Source organism: Clytia hemisphaerica, unplaced genomic scaffold (assembly GCF_902728285.1).
Source record: "Clytia hemisphaerica strain Z4C2 unplaced genomic scaffold, Clytia hemisphaerica genome assembly, whole genome shotgun sequence".
Lineage (NCBI taxonomy): Eukaryota > Metazoa > Cnidaria > Hydrozoa > Leptothecata > Clytiidae > Clytia > Clytia hemisphaerica.
In genome coordinates, this window is record NW_027104548.1 from 798,163 (window position 1) to 815,451 (window position 17,289).

The window sequence follows — 17,289 nt, forward strand, 5'->3', positions numbered from 1 at the left end:
CAATTTTTGACGAGGCAAACCAAGAAAAGCAGTCAGGACAAAACTCAGTTGTTATGCCCACTCCATGTTGACTCGAAGTTTCTTATTTTACGAAAGTATTTACATCAAACTTAACAAAAAAGTGAATCTTTACTTTTTCAGTACCTCCTATGGGATGTAACCTTTTGTTTAAAACGGCTCATCGTTTATACCGTTACCAATAGTAACTAGCCGTTGGATTAAGTGCCGTTTATTCATTATTGCGAGCACGGATTTTAGATTTTTAAAATTTAGTTGTGATGCTTAAATAAAATTATTCTTTAGCATAAACTTTTTAAACTTTTATTAGTTTGATTATGATTTTCTTAGATATGCCTTAGCTTTCTGTACTCGGAGGAAAATGCTTGGTCATCGTTTTTAATCTCGGAAGTGAAGCTCATGGTAGACTTTCAAAACTTTTTTATGGAAACTAGCGGATTAACGAAAATAAATTTCTCGTGTTGAATAAGCACTATACAATTATCCATTTCTGAAATGATTAAATAAATGGTCTGCGAATTATGAATTTGCTTTACATTTTCACAAAATCGAACCTTTGAGATTTGAACTTATGAAATAAATTTTGTAACTTTATTCCAATTCTTTATTGAAGACCCTTATTAGAATTTATGTGTAAAATACTAAATTTAGCCTTTTAAATTGGTCAAGTCCATCGTGAGTTTTTAAGAATCAGACAAGCGAGATAGCATAACGTTCTTACAAGCTGTTCACTTCCCTCTATTCGAGAGATCTTGTTTACATAACAATACCAAATGACGTAGCCACAGTCTAAAATTTTTTACATCCACGACAAAACTATAAAGTAGGCGACAATACGCATTATAATATTTTGTTGTAGTATATAATTCCTATTAATCATTATGTATATAGATTTTTTTTTCATAACACCTTTATTATACGTATGGGTACTATCCTTGGTCGTTGGCGGCGGTATTTTATGTTTATAATACCTCTTTAAAGTACATATTTGATGGATGATGGTATTTAGTTGGAAATAGGGAAGCACTTGAGAAGCATGTTGGATGGAGCTTTCTGCATCGACGAAGACAGGTAGGAACAATTTTACTTTTTCAACTGATATAGGGGTAGTCAGATATCTTTTTATTATTTCATGCTAATAGGTAATAAGTAAGACCACCGAATTTATTTTCCAAACTGGAGATTTCCAAACAATGGTTGATTTTGTCATTTAGTTTTGATTTATTTTGGGATTTATTTCTGCTGTTACCTGTTGTTACCTGCTTTTTCGTAGGGCTTAATCTTGAACGGTTTTGTCCGTAAGCAGTACGAAACTCGTACATTGCCAAAAAATGTAAATTCAAAAGTCCCAAACTCTCAAATTGATCAATTTCATTTTTGTAGTCAAGTCTAAAAAAAGTAAGAATAGGTTAAGAACATTTCACCCTCAATTGTGGCAATTTCTTAAGAATACTTGATCCTCATCCAAAGTACACTATTCTTATAAAAAAAGCGTGTATTCCAGAAAAATATTCGCATTGGTGGTTAAAGAGTTGGTTTATGGTAGCTCCATCTTCTGACGAGTTTTTGACTGAACGTTTTGATTCAAACCATGATGATGGATGTACCTTGTTTGGCTAATGATCTTGTTATAGGGTCCTTATCAGCAAAACCCTTTTTCTAAATGCAGCTGATCTTTCTACCTTTATTGTTAAATCGCTGCGCTCCTCTTGAAATTAGCCTCCAAAAATGTTCAGGCCCTATATGCCACGTGTCACTTCTGCTCATAGGAAACAAATAATTTCTCAAATTGGTTTTTCATCATCGGAATCTCTTTCCATCGAGGGAAAAATTTCCCTATGAAACTTTCTCTTGCGATCTTGTGAATCAAAGTCCAGAAGAATTTCGGTATCTTTCAAAGTAGATTTTGGTCATTTTAATACCAGATTACATGAGTCAAAAGTAACATTGAAATGCTTACTCGAAAAAAATAATTGTTTAATTTTGTGATCAAGGAAAATGTTGCGGAGAGACTATCCGTCTAGTGTTCTTTCTCATTCATCTTTACTTTGTTTGCGAGGAATGTTAAGCTCAAACATTTTCTCTATCGGAATTCTTAAAAGTTGATGATGCACTTCCAATATTTGACTTAGTGAGACAGATACGAGAGATTTTGGATTACTATCGCCTTTTAGTAATTTTGCGATAGGCCATAAATACCCTGTGAACTTATTTGAAGTTTTCATCACCAGTGATCGCCAGAAGGTTATGTCAAGCTATGGTGTTTCTGAATCCTGTTTGAAAGAAAACTTAATTTAGAAATCCTGTTTCTTAGCATATTGGATTCACTGTCACTGTACTAAACTGTTGGAAAAATTCGACTGAAAGTTTACACACTTGGTCTTTGATTGCGGAATACTTTTGAATGTCCTTTCTTTCAGAACCTCTTTTGACGTTGTTGACCTGGATCTCTGCAATACCAACATTTGGTGTCCTGAGTATGCATTTTGAAAGATACTGACATTGAGCTTCGATTTTAATTATAAGAGGGTTCCTTTGCTAACCGCAACTGTGACTTCTACAATTATCATATAAAAATCACCTGAGAGGATTTGGATGCATTTATAATAGTTCAAGGAGAATGAGTTCTAGATAGTGAGTTTGGATTATACATCTGGATAACCCCATACTGTTTTAATATGCAAACATAGTCAACCCCTCTTTTGATGAGAGTCTTATTTGAAACTGTTTTGTTTTACTGTAGTCAGTCGTTCTTCTTAAACGTCTTTCAAATACGAGGGTAATCTTTCTTATATGGACGTTTTTTGGCAATACAGATTATTTGCCAATCTCATCATTGTTATTTTGGTGCTTATCAAACTTTCATACATGGTAGTATACTCTAATATAAAATGGAGCCTTCCTTATTATCAGACAATGTTTCTTGTGATTTTGACGAATGGGTAGTTATGGTTTTCAAAGTTTTTCTTGGATATTTCATGATTCGGTGTGTATGGAAATCGAGGTATGCTTTCTTTGTTACTATGGTAACAAAATGGTCTTCCTTCAGGGAAAATACTCATCCATGAGCGAGGCCTACAGACCATTTTTATTATCAAATGCAGTGATAAGGTCTTTATCTTAATGACGTATAAGTTAGCACCTTTAAAGCAGGTTCGAGTTTCTGTTTCTGATTTGATTAAATCGTAATACTCGAATGAATGAAATGAATGAAAAAAAATGTCAACAATGCAATATGTTTTTCAAGTCTTGGTAATGGAATAGGAATACAACGACAGCGTAGAGTATACTTTTGGGCCTTATGAGAAGCACGGAGTAACCAACCCTGTGCAAAATAGCCTCATAAAGCCTAGAGGACTATTGAAACCTTGGAAAGTTATTTTCCAGTTTACTGGCCTTTTTTAAAGTGATCTAGGTCACTTATAGACCTATTGCGATGTTAGTGACGTCAAACTTTTGGAGTTTCTCAAGATGCTTAAGATGAGTCTGCAAATTCCATAAATCTATCTTGACTTTTCAATAAGATTGTGAAGAGATAGAGAACAAACGATCAATCTTATCGATAAATCTGTTTTGACTTCAATACATTTAATCCTGGAATTTTCATGTGAAAATTCCAAAAATATTTTTCTTTACATAAAAAGACCTCAAGAAAATCACTTAATTCACTTTTATAAGATTTCAGTTGGTCTTTTAAGCGCTCGTTTATGGTTGACCGCGCTTCGTATTCGAAAGTTGTTTTATTTTGTCCAAATATCGAATCGGATATTGTATATCGTATTTGACCAAAGGCGGAGACTCTTATTTTCCCTTATACGGAAAAAGAATTGGAAAAACTTTCTTCAGTAAGATAAACCATAGAGTGGATTGCTTCAAATCTAAAAAAGCTGTGTACTAGTACTCAGGCCTTGGAGACTAATTTGCTCGTTTTATTGGATTGGAATGTCAATATAGTTAGCATTTATTTGATGGAATATCATCTTCTTGACTCGAGAATTTGAGTATTGTATTGATATTGACATTGAGACGTTGTTACCTTAAACGTGGAAACGGTAAACAGTTTTTCGTTATTGGAAGGTTCGGGTACTGTGCTGTTTTATGGTAATATGTTGAAATTGTTGTGGAACCTCATTCAGAGGAGTGATGTGTATGTAATGTTGTTTTTTCAAATCTTTACTGGGCTTTTACATCAATTTTGACTCGATCGGTCTTGGTTAATATTACTATCAATTCTCATTTGAGCATCGGTCCAATCGTAGGGCGAAATTCAGAAAAATGTCGGGGATCGACTCGGTGCTGCTATTCACTTTGTAAGAGAACGTACCTTCGCCTTAGTCTATCTATGTCACGAGAAGGGTAATTTGGGTACTGTTATCATTATTATTATTCTGAGTATGGTACGCGAGAGAAAGTATCCCCTCCCTTTGCGAAATTTTTAAAAAAGGATGGTCTTCAGACAGTTAAGCGGAAGAGAAAACTCATAACAATCTGTCTCATTACAAAATTGATCATAACATTAGTCATAAATTTTATTAGTAATGTCTTAAAACATTTTACAAATACATGATGAATTTATCGAACTTGAAGAATGTTATACTAGTAGGCTTTGAATAATTTGGTTTAGCAAATTTTAATAATCATCTCTTGAAAAAGAATTGTCGACCATTTCCCTAATTAGTTCTTCTATGTTACAAATATGTTACATTTTGCATGATATCGCAAATTGATATCCTTGGGCTTTTTTCCCCTTTTTGAATTCACTTTCATTTCTGCCATATTAGAATCATCTTAGCTTTTAATAATTTAGCCATCACAGCCTTGCGTTCTTATATAGTTTGTTCTTTTTTTTAAAAACATGTAAATATCTCATAGTTCTAAATTTTTTCGCTATTAGCGAAACTTAAAGTGACATATATTTTTAACTTCTTAAAATTTCTCATTTTAGAGCTTTGAACATTTAATCATTTTAAGGTGTGATTATATCCAAAAGTTATGATGAAACATTTTAAAATACAAAATGTGTAAATCATTATGTGATGTGATGACCTCGTCTCATCTTTTTGTCATTTTTTCTCGTCCATTCATTCACTCTGTCGTGAAAAACAAGTGCATGCATGGTTTTTATCTATAGTCTTGTTAATTTACTTCTTATCATTTCTTGATAAACCTTGCTGGCTTGCAATGACTGTGAGAAAATTCTACTGACTTCATCAGTCTAGTCTGGATTCGGTGGTTTGTTTGGTTCTGTTGGCTGGAATATCCGTATAACAATGGGTTATATTCTGTTTAGTAGTGTACTCTGTGATTTAGTTTTAATTTTTTTTTTAATTTTGTTGAAGAAATTGAAATTATTCCTAAAAAATGTCTTATCCCGAATTAAATCTTTCACATTATTTTTTTGTTCATAATCAACACTGCATTGTTATCAGTTGTCACCAGTTCTTTTCAAACTTGCCAACAAAACCATCACGGTACACAACATCTTGATAAGTATATAATGTCTATTAGTTACTAATCATGAAAAGTTGACCTTTTGAGGTTTATAGGTGTGGGAATAAAATAAAACTAGATTACACCCCTGTCTCACAGCCCCGGTGGAACTTTTTGTCCTCAGTGGGGATAGAAACTCCTATTGAAATCCCAGGGTTAGAAATTCTATTGTTCCAAGGCTAAAAAATCCAGTGGGGATAGTTTTGGAGTGCAATTTTTAAACATTAAATTTCCAATGGAGATGAAATCAAAGTCAATTTCCCAGTGGGGGCTGAAATTTCAGGGTATTTTCCTACAGGGGACGAAATTTTTGCCAAATGTTCCAGTGGGGCTGGGCTTCAGTGGGTGTGTGACACAGGGGTGCTAGATTGCAGCTTCTCCTTCTCTATACACCCCTGTCTCCCAGTGAACCGGTGAACAGATGGAAAAATGTCAAGTACACACACTTATGTGATACAGGGCTGTACTTTGCGATTGTAGGGCATTGTATGGCCCTTCATATGAGACTTTTTTAAGAGGAAGTGTAGATAAGAGTTCTCTCTCAATACATCTTTGAGTTAGGGATCAATGATCATACAGTACCACTGTGAAATGACATAAACTTCTCTACCATATTGTATGGGAAGGATGTGAAGGGTAAGAGGGCTTCGTGCTGGTCTCTTTTCCGTTCATGCGTCAATGCAGAAAAATAGATTATATTGAACCTCTCTGCATCCTATCCTTAGCAGTTGCCTATTATTAAGCTATTACTTAACTTTATACTGATTATAGATAATTGTTCTTTTTCCAATGAGAAAATACAAATTTAATTTTTTTTCCTTATTTCCTATTTTCTTTCTTTATCATTTTCTCTTATTTTATTTTTTTCTGTAATGATTAAAAAACACAAATAGCGCATCGGTATGTAGAAGGCATTTCTCAATACTTTCAATTGGTTAGGGTACACTGTTACTGCTGCTTGCTTTTGATGTTTTTTTATGCCGGATTCAAATTGAGATAGCATTTTATTTGAGAGTATTCCTCTAGTGAATTTGACGGAAAACAAAATAATTTTTTCCTAATTATTATGATGCAGTAGCATTTATGAGAGAACTCGATGTGATACTTTTGGTATTTTTTATGAGGATTTATTTTGATGGTTATGATAAGAATTAGATGGTTTCTAATTGGATTTAAAAAAACGAAAACTTATTGATTACCAGACTTCGAGAAAATGAAAAGCAAAACAAAAGCTACTACATTTGCGTTGATTGTTATGAGGTATGTAGTAGCAAAAGCTGCATGTATGAAAAGATATTGAACTCAAGATCTCTGTCAAGATTAAAGTCTAGAGTTATAACAAAGTCCTGGAGTTACTATACAGTAGAGTCTTTTTAACTCGAACCTCTTTAACTGGAATGTCTCCGCTCGTAGACTCGTTTTTTCGTCCTTTAAGATAACGCCTTACAACAACATTACTCCATAACTCAAGGCGTGATTTGGCCTTTTTATCGTGATGGGCGCGATCTTTGATTTCAAAAAGCGTGAAAAGTGATTAATAAAATTATGTTTTTGGTTTGATGACTTGATAGCCTGATTAGCGATCAGGGCATCTGCTAGGGAGGGGGTCTCTGATGATCTATCTACCAACATGCACACCAGACAAAGATAGAAATTCAACTGGAACTCGAGTTCAATCCTCGTCTTATGTGACAGCTGATTGGTGACTGTATTAATTCCTATCAATTGATTTCGAGTTAACTACACTTCCTTGTTCCAATTGACTGACATAAATAATTAAGGTTTTCTAGCCTTCAGAGCTTGCAATTTCTTCCTTGCAAACAATAATCAATTTTTCTCAGACGCCAAGAATACCATCCTTATCACTTCTAAATATATTTTGCTACAAGTTGTTTACCTTTTTGAGTTTTTCATTTTATCAGTGGAATTAACTTTCTATCTATTAAGTATGTATATCATCGAAGCTTGAGAGTGGTGCTCAAGAATATTCGAAAGTTGTTCAGCAAAAACACAAGCAGTTATATCATTTATAGGTGTTACTTTAAATAACTGTTCCTGTTTCATATCAGGCACGTGTTTTATATCAGGACGGTGTCTCCTATTGATATATTGTGCTGAATAAGCAAAAAATTGTTTTTCTTTTCCACCTTCTGACCTATCTTGTTCCACGCCTGTGTTAATTCAATATGAAAAAGCTTTTAGTTTAATCAAAATTGCTGAATAAGCAAACGATATCACTCTTATTCAAAAACAATACTTGTAACCAGAACCAAAACAGTGTCAAGATAAGGTGCAAAATGACACGTGGCTACTCTCATCTCAATTTGATTTACAAGTGCATTGAGGGTAGCGGCACATTTATGTTTATCAAGTGTTTGTTTTGGGCAAAACAAGGTTGAATGTAATTACAACTTGGCAATAAGTCTTTCTATTTTTGGTTTTCTCTGTCGAATACACCCCTATCACAGTTACCCAAGCGGTTAAAAGTATTTTTCTTTCACTCTATCTTTGAGAGTATTTTTCTAAGTCGGCATTTTTTCGGCTAATGGTTTTAATAAAAGTCTTAAGTTGGTAGTTATACCAGTGCTAAGATTTGAACCTCACCTTTTTAATTGAGTGTAACGCTTCTGAGTGTCTCTTAATCTAAGATTTTACAGAAGATGCCTCCAGGATAGTCTAGAAAGCTCATCTTTCAATGGGATAAACTTTTATTAAAAGGTGTTGTTGTATTTATAGGACATAACGTTATTTTAGTCCGGAAAAACAACTTTATAAATGAATACATTAAGAATCTAGGTATCAAATTTAAGATTACCATGTTAAGACTTTCACAACAAACTTGTAATTTATTTTTGGCATCCCTTTGAAAGCGGTATTCAAAACATATAAGGTCAATTACATAAATTTCCGTTTGTAAAAATCTGAACATGAGGACACCAAAGGTTTTGCTGTGAATTCGGTTATCTATTTAGTTGGTTCGTCTTGGTTTGATTTTGTTGGTTCTAACTTCTGTAAATGGTGTAAATCATTGTAAATTAACAACTCCTTGCTAAATTGAGTTGTAAACAGACTTACAGGATATCAATATGGCGTCGAATGAATTTTATGGATTTTTGTGAAGATTGTTGGTTACATAAGTTATAAAGTCCTAGTGAAACCCTAGAAAAGTTGGCCAAAAATCGTCCAGAGAAAAAAAAAGACAAAAAACATTTAATCGCAACAGGGAGTTTTTTTGGATCATTTTGTGAATTTTATTCGCCAACCAGTAGTTCACTCTCTGTCTCGGACCCTTTAAGAGAAAGCAAAATACTTCTAAGCAAATTCTTGTAATATTAGTTCGAGCTCTGGAGTCCAGTCTAGCGTACTGTAAAAATGCGCTAATCACGTAGAATTTATAGTTTCAAAAAGAGTTTTGAAACTGTTCCAAAAGTTTTGTTTTGATTTTCCCTCCTTTGACCACCCACTTGAGGCAACGTAAACAGGCTTAAACGGAATAAAGTCCTTTTAAAAATCACTGTTTCCCTTCCCTTTAAAAACGATAAAAATTTCAAACAAAGTTACAAAGCAAAGACTTTCTTTTAGTTTTGAAAAACATTTTTGAGCGATCGTTTATCTTGAAAGTCTCGTCAGCATGGTGGTTGGTCTGTGTTTTGACGCACTGTGATTTCGAAAGCTACTTAGGAATCCGACAGAGTTTTGTTCTTGATTTTAAGATCTTGATCTCTCAGTAGCAACATCATCATTCAGATATTATTAGCACGTTTAAGATTTTCTTTTCTTACTGATGTATACTACATTTCTAAAGATTTTTTGTCTTCCTATATCCTTGTTAGACTACTACTGATACAGAGGAGCCGAATCTGCTCAAATCCCTTGTTTTCAATCAGATTATAGAGCTTTCAGCGGTTAAATGATCTTTGGAGTTAGTCCTTATACTTTTATCATACTTTCTAGTCAGTAATTGGGAAAGTTTTAGGGTTTATTTAATTAGTACGTGCTGTGGTTAACTGGTTAAAATCTCATCTTACGTTTACTTATCAAGTGTTTGTTGAGCCCACATACTTAAGAAACAAAACTCGCTCCCAGTTTCCGTTTCACTAAGAGGCGTCGGTGGAGTTCTGAAGGGTTCTAAAGAGGATTCTTTGACTCCCTGACCCCCTTATTTTCGATATTTAGGTCTAACGGTTTTTTATTGTTTTTGATAAAGTCTAGCTTTCATGTTTATGTTTTCATTTGCTATCTTTTCCCTCCATGTGCGAATGACGTTTTTCATAGTAAATTAGTGTGGTGACAATGTGTCTCTTTTGTCAACTTAAGGATTTTGTTGGGATTTGTACTTTTGAATTTGTTCAAGGGCTTTTAATGACTCAAAAGGGTTGGTTTAAAGAGGTCCTCTTGTCATTTGGAGCCTGGATGAGGTACCAGCTCTTGACGTTGTTTGCAAAGTCTTGAATATTGTGTCTTTTTACATTTGCCTTGCCTTGAACTTTATGAACTTTATGGAATAAGCGGTTTTTATTCGTTGATGGGAGCCATGAAGAGCTTTTTTGCGAGCTTCGGTTGGATGTACTTATTTTGAGTTTGAAATTTGTTACATTCAGATCATAATTAGAATCTCTAAGAAAATTTCAGACGTCCTGGTGCCACTTTAAGAATGACATGGATTTTTTAGTGATCATAAAAAAGCCCTGACGGCAAGAAAGTTCGGAAAACTAGCTCTTCCATGTTACTTTGAAACCACAGTACCGGGTGGGGCAACAAATTGATAGTCGAAGAAATACTAGATAGCAGAAATGCACTGTAAGGGTGGACTTTTGATGAATGCACTGCAATGGAGGCAATTTCAGCAAATCCAGGAAAAATTGCAAATTTTTGCCCGAAAATTCCGATTTTTCGGCTTTAAAAGAGTTGAAAATTTGAGAAAAATGTACTGTAAGGGTATGAATTTCAGCGATTTTTTGCTGCACTGTAAGGGTGCGATTCTAAAAGCCAGATTTTTCGCCGCACTTACCCTCAGTTGGTAAACTCACTGCACCGACCCCCGCCGGTCACGATATCAGTGTAGAAAGTTCAGTTTAGTTCCCATGCTTTCTAGAGGCGGTAGAAAAACCCTACGTATGCGAGGATAGTACAAATCAATTTCTCATTCATGACGAGAGTAATCTAATTGGAAGTTTCTTTATCTAATGAAGTTTAATGAGATACTTAATGAAGAAGGCAATGTAATTATTTGGATCAGTTAGATCATTAAGAGAAAGATACATGAGCCGGATTTCTTATAACTCATTATCTTGTCAATCGCTTAACGGCTGCGGATTCAGAGGTTTCTCAAACTTTCTATTGACATACAAAGTTTACAAGGGAAATGAGGCGTCTTGCTTGGGACGTCTCTTTTTTTGTCACTTAATTTATTTTTACATCGAAGTCTCCGTAATTCGAAATTTCCACAATTCAAATGAATTTTCAGCTCAAGTTATGGAAACTCCACTGTATTTTGAATGTACTCTCAATGAAGGAACCCTTTCAGAAATTTCCGGACCCAGTCAATAAACAGCCCCTTACTTTCTTAATTTTTTTATCAAACGACGTAATATGTCAGCAAAAAGTTTTTTCAACTTTTTCGTTTTTCTATTTTCAGAAAATTATCCGATACACAACAACAACAGTCACAAGTGGATAACGGAGAAATAAACGCCTGTCGTGATAGCGGAAGAAAAATGATTGATCGTCAGGTAAGGTGTTCTAAGGATTTGTAAGGATTAACTTGTTCACTTTGTTACCCCTTCTCAAAGTGTGGCTTGGGATTTGATTTTGGGGTGTTGAGAATAAAGAAAATCGTGTTGTTCCAAGTTATATCTATACACCCCTGTGTCACAGACCCACTGAGACCCCAGCCCCACTGGAAAATTTGGCAAAACTTTCGTCCCCGGTGAAAAAAATACCCTTAAATTTCAGCCCCACTGGGAAATTGACTTTGATTTCATCCCCATTTGAAATTCAATGTTTAAAAATTATACTCCAAACCCATCCCTATGCACTGGATTTTTTAACCTTGGAACAATAGAATTTCTATCCACATTGGAATTTCAATAGGAGTTTTTATCCCAACTGAGGAAAAAATTCCACCGGGGCTGTGAGACAGGTGTGTATCCATATATCTTGAGTTAACACAAATGTTACCAACTCCGGCTATTATTCTGCTAAAATGGCACACGTATGAATTTAAAACGACGTTAAAATGAGTTTAGTAGGCTCACTGAAGAAACATGTATATAAACAGTTTGAGTTACGTAAAACCCTATCATGTGGAGTAGCTCTCTGGGTTAACTGTGAGCTTGTGTAGCGTCCATTTTTGTTTGTCCTTTTGTTTTGTTTATTTCGTGACGTCATCATAATGGCGGCTCTATTGAGTGACTCGCAGTCAGTGTACTGCTGTGCTTCAAACAGGTTTTTTTGTATTGCAATTGATTTGTAGACTAGAACTTAACCTCGTTAAAGCTTGGCGGTGAGCTAGCCGGGTGATCATAGATTAATGAAAGCTTGTTGTTTTATAAGAATACCTAACTGAGCCTCCAAAATCAATAATTATTTCAAGATGGGTGATTTATGTCTTAACCCTTTTGAACCCTTGGAATCAAAACTGACTTGGCGCCTACTCATAAAATTTTCACAATGTGTCTTGATTTTCGAATGACCCTGATTTCACAATCTAAAGGTCAATGTCAACTAATTTGTTTTGGCTAAAACACCACGTCAAATTTGCAGTGCGTGCTTATCATCACAAATTCTGTCAAGGACAAAAAAGAACATCAAACATCTGTTCCAGTAAAATTTTCAAGGGTTTAATGGCTTATTTTGAATTTGTCTTTTTACAAAGCCTGTTTAAGATTGAGAAGAATCTCCTGGATTTTCCCATATGTTTGTTTACTTTAAATGTTCTTATAAGATATATTATCCTTACAATAAATTCATTTTATCTTATGACATTAAAAGCAATTAAGTCGTCTTACCGGTTTGTACTATTTTGTAATTGGGTTAATTTGTGGGTAACCCATCTCTTCATTTTTTTATTATGTACAATCTTTTGGCAGCCATCTTGTCTTTTCCTTTTCCTCTGTCATCATATCAACACAAAGAGATATTTCATTTTTTTTGAATTCTTGAAAGTTTTAGTTTTTATTTATTTCTCTGGTGAGGAAAGGCAGTTGGTTTTTGTTGATGTTGAAGAGTATTGTAAAATTTGTAAAGACTTTTTACCAAGATGGTGTATTTATAAAGATTGGAAAAGGATTGCTCTATACTGTAAAGAGACAAATTTAAGCTCGGTGCAGACATTTTGGAGAAAATATTTGTTGTTGATTGTGTAGCAACAAAGTTTTTAAGACTTTTGTTGCTTAATTTATATTGCGTAGAACAATGAGTACTTTCGATTTCGAGAAGGTTTACAGCTCGTTTTGTGAGAAAGCTTTACATCGCTATTCAATTGATTTGGGAAAGGTGGGTGCTTTTTAGAAGTATGATTCGAAGCATTTATTGGGTTCAATGCTAGGGCTGTACACCATAAACAAAACTTGTTTTTCTGCTATTTTATATTGCGTGAGCATTTTCGTTGGAAATATAATGCTAAATGGCATATCAAATTATTTAGAGAGGCTGATGATTAAACACCAAGCAATTTTACTGCAGCAGGATGAAAAGGTTTTTGGTGTTCTTAGAAAATATCCACTCTCTTATTTTATCTTTGTCCGATGAAATTGGCCTTTTTCAACTGTTTCACGGACCAAGTTTATGTCCCAGTTTTTTCTTTTGTTCGTCGAGACGAGCTATTAACTGTGAATCATCATTATCAAAATTTGTTCTTAGAAAAAAACGGCTCGATTTCATGAGATCTGATAAAGACGAGGTTATCTTAGTCTTTAACATGTGACGTCACTTTACAATTAAGTAACAAGTTAAGGCTTAACGCGCTTAGTCATCAAAACACAGTTCTTAAAATCCCCTAATTAATTTTGAATGAAGATTAATTGATATACATTAGCCAGAATGATATTTTAATGGTTTTGTTATGTTTTTGATTTTTTTTAGCCTGGAACAAAACGGTTTTACAACTTGACATCTGAATATGAGAAGACGGCGGCTGGTGATCATGAAGATGTTTCGGACTCCGATGAAAGCCGCTTATTTGTAGTAAACGACGGTTATTCATCCGACTTATCCGACATGTCGTCAATTCATCGTCATCAAAATAATTTGTCAACAAAACGCGTCTTAAAAACACGACAAGTGCTCGATTCAAAACGAAACAGCGTGGTTATCGACGAATATTTATCCGATACAGATCTTGATTCGTTAAGGACATCAACTCGAAACGAACAACGTAAAAAGAGATCGAAAAGTCACCGATTGATGAAAGACGAATCGAAGATTTATCGAGAAAATTTGTTCGAGAAAGACGATAAAGATCGTAAACGAAGATCGTGGACTGATTCGGGTGTTTCACTTTCGTTATCGAGAACTGACCAATCGAGATGTGGAACTTTTGATCACGGTGTATCGATTAGAAACACTGAAATGGAAAATGAAAACCAAACACATTTAGAAGTTCCTTTACGGCGTCGAACGGCTAGTCAACTTCGAAAGACATCGACTGAAGCAACTAAATCGTTTAATCGATTGTCTCAAATCACGAATCGAAGCTCTTTAACGAATGTATCGATCTTAACAACGACATCGATGACTTCTCTCAGTTCGATCATCTCACCATCGGAATTAGAATATATTTCAGAATCTGAAAGTTATAGTTCATCTGATGATGATATTCTTACTGATTCCCTCTTGAGAAATTTGAAACATACTCCTGGCGGTGGCTCACAATTATCAATGACATCTACAGCTTCTACAATCAAAGCTGATAACGAGAATATTTCAGCCACCGATCCTGAGAAATATATAGATATGCAATTAAGGTTATATCAAAAGCAAAAACAACAAACGAATAAATGTCAAAAACAATCACATTCTCGTAAAAGAAGCAACAGCCTCATTCAGAAATTCAAATCGCATTTTCATAAATCAAAACAGCAGAGTCCGAATCGTAGCTCCAAAGATGTGTCGTCAGAATTCTCCTTTGAGAAAGTTGAAAAAGATTCTAATCAGAAATATGAAGTCATTACGACTGATTTTCTAAAGAAACTGAGAGACGAAGAATCAGCGCCTTTAGATTTTTATGTTGATGACGTTCAGTATGAAGATGATCTAAGTGATGAAGATGATGAGAACCAATCAAAAGACCCATTGGAAAATTTCTCATCCAAGCCACATAACAAAGAACATAAAACTTTTCTTGGTAAATTTTTTAAAAGGACACGCTCTTATTCGGTTTCACCACAACTTGAAAAGAAAACACCGAAATCACGATTTAGTAGAAATTCGTTTCGAGCAAGCACTCGATCGAATCCTGAAATGCCATCTAAAGAAGATAATTTTTCAAATGTTGGACGATATACATCGATGGATAATTTGAATTTGAAAGAAGGTGGCCACCAACAAGACTCTGAAAATTATACACCGAAAATGAACAGAAGTGAGACTTTTAGTGGAGCTATTTCATATAATCATGAAAATCGAACCATGTACGATTCAAACTTTAATCGAAACCAATTGCCAACACAATCACCTACTATAATGCAAAAACAATGTCTCGGTATTCCGGCTCACGGTTCTGTTACTCCGAAAGCGAGCAGTCCAGATTTCTCGAAAGAATCACCAATTCCACCCCCTTCACCGACGCCAAGCGTTTTTGATTTAGAAAAATTCCAACAAGTACACATGCCGTTAGACCGTTGTAACTGTGAAGAATGTATGTACGCAGACTATCTAGACTATCTTGAGTTTCAACGATTTCGAAGGTATTATTCTCAATCTTGTTGTGGACCGTGTTGTATGGCTCCAACTGATCTCCCTGTATCTCCACATACACCACAAATGGCGCCCATGCGTATTTCTCCACGCCATGTACACCCTGAAGCAAATATCATAGCACCTTTACCGGTGACCAAAGAAACTGAAAAACAAGCCAAAAATCTTCGCACCTCAATTTACGAATCTTTTGTATAATACTATATTTTTAATGAAATCAATATTTTTCTTAAAGCAGTTTTTATTTATAATGTTGAAATAATTAGAATAACCATTTTTAATACAAAACTTCAGCCTCACTTCAAACGCAGTCAGGGATATATGTTCAAATTAGCCGATTATCGGTTGTTTAGCCTATTATCGGTTTAGACGATATCATACAGGCTAATCAGCCTAAAAACTAGAAAATTACCAATTTCTGTCGAAACATCAATAGTCGCGTCTCCTTACAAATAGAAATTGCTTAAACCTGCAATGTGTGTGCCAAATTTTGACTTTTGATCAACTCTAGTTTTTGAGAAAAGAAAATGCGCATGCGTGAGGTCAAATATTTTCACCATCTTGGAAAAGTTTATCAGCTATTTAACAGACTATCGATTTTTTAGCCGATTTCAAACGAAACATGGCGATTTTTTATACCTTATTACCCGAATATTACTAGTCATTTTACTAACACGAATTGAAAAACTTCGTGTTAATAAAAAACCCCTTAATTAAAACCAGCCATGGTGTCCTTAAAAAAGCAATAAAATTCGTGTTAATTTTTGGAGTGCTATAATTTTCAAGGCCGTTGAATACTTGCCTAGTAATACTCGTGTAATAAGGTACACTTTTTCTCGGAGCTAGAATGAACCAAACTTTTAAGAAAATGTTCTTTAGGTTGCGGAAATTAGTTTCAGGAAAAATAACGATGCGACTATTTACAGTTTTCCTTCGATTGAATTTTCTATTTCCCATATAGGCTAAACAACCTCATAACTCATAAATTATATCAGACGATCGGCAAATTTCTGACCGTCAAAATCTTTCGACTTAGGTTTTAAACCTTTCACAAAATATTATATGTAATGACCGGGTAGAATGAAAGAATGAAATTTCAGTTCCCAGAAATGAACATTTTAAACCAAAGATTTTCAATCTTTTCATGGTAACGTTTAGTCAACACCCCTGTCTCAGTGACCGATATTTAAAAATTAGTGTAAGAATGGTTGGTGGCAATATGGATGGAAAATCGTTTTGCTTTTGATGGATGGAAATTCCATTATTTTATAGCTATAAACCCCTAGGGAATCCTTAAAATCCGTTGGTGGAAAGCAACAGCCTAGATAGGAGCACAATGGACAAATATTTCTACACCCATTCTCACAGACCCAGTATGATTTTTTTATATCTATCTGATCTATTACACATTTTTTATAAGCAACCGAGTTGTTACGGGTCCAGCCCTGAGAGTGGCAAAAAAATTAAGCAACTTCGCCTTAGCAACCTTGCCCTAAAACTAAGCATGAACCAGGAAAGTAACCAAAAATGCCTAAAAAAAGAGGATTTTTCGGCATTACCTGGCATTAAACTGATGGTATTTTGGATATAAAATGAGATGAGATGAGAAGCCAAAAATTTGCATTTTCGCTTAAAATTCACAAGCAACTTTTTGCAATTTACCAGTGGAAATGCCATTTCAGGCTATTTTTCTCACCGGATACGAAAGTTAGGCCGTTTCTCTGTGGGAAAGGGGTCCCACCGTGTATGTGACACAGGCGACTGTAAAAATCAACCATGATGGTTTTTTAAGTTGAATTCTCGAATTGCAAACGTGCACTGAGAAAGAGGGTAGATTCTGACTTTAACAACCTTGATAGATTT

General features: G+C 34.7%; 1 protein-coding gene across 2 annotated transcripts; it reads left to right on the plus strand.

Annotated features, from left to right (window-relative positions):
- Positions 1-809: 809 nt before the first annotated feature.
- On the plus strand, positions 810-15,714 carry LOC136822799 (uro-adherence factor A-like). 2 transcript variants are annotated; one of them, XM_067079104.1, is made up of 3 exons: positions 810-1,089; positions 11,147-11,240; positions 13,594-15,714. In XM_067079104.1, the coding sequence occupies exons 1-3, from the start codon at positions 1,055-1,057 to the stop codon at positions 15,622-15,624; spliced, it is 2,160 nt and encodes a 719-aa protein (XP_066935205.1). In that variant the 5' UTR covers positions 810-1,054; the 3' UTR covers positions 15,625-15,714. The 2 variants fall into 2 exon arrangements, with proteins under 2 accessions (XP_066935205.1, XP_066935204.1); XM_067079103.1 differs by lacking the exon at positions 810-1,089 and adding an exon at positions 6,386-6,768.
- Positions 15,715-17,289: the final 1,575 nt, after the last annotated feature.

What these genes read in the sequence shown, in the direction of transcription:
- LOC136822799 (XM_067079103.1), top strand. Translation starts at nt 6,722, where the DNA reads ATGAAAAGCAAAACAAAAGCTACTACATTTGCGTTGATTGTTATGAG. An exon ending in TTTGCGTTGATTGTTATGAG is followed by an intron (nt 6,769 to 11,146) that starts GTATGTAGTAGC and finishes TTCTATTTTCAG; the next exon opens with AAAATTATCCGATACACAAC. An exon ending in GAAAAATGATTGATCGTCAG is followed by an intron (nt 11,241 to 13,593) that starts GTAAGGTGTTCT and finishes GATTTTTTTTAG; the next exon opens with CCTGGAACAAAACGGTTTTA.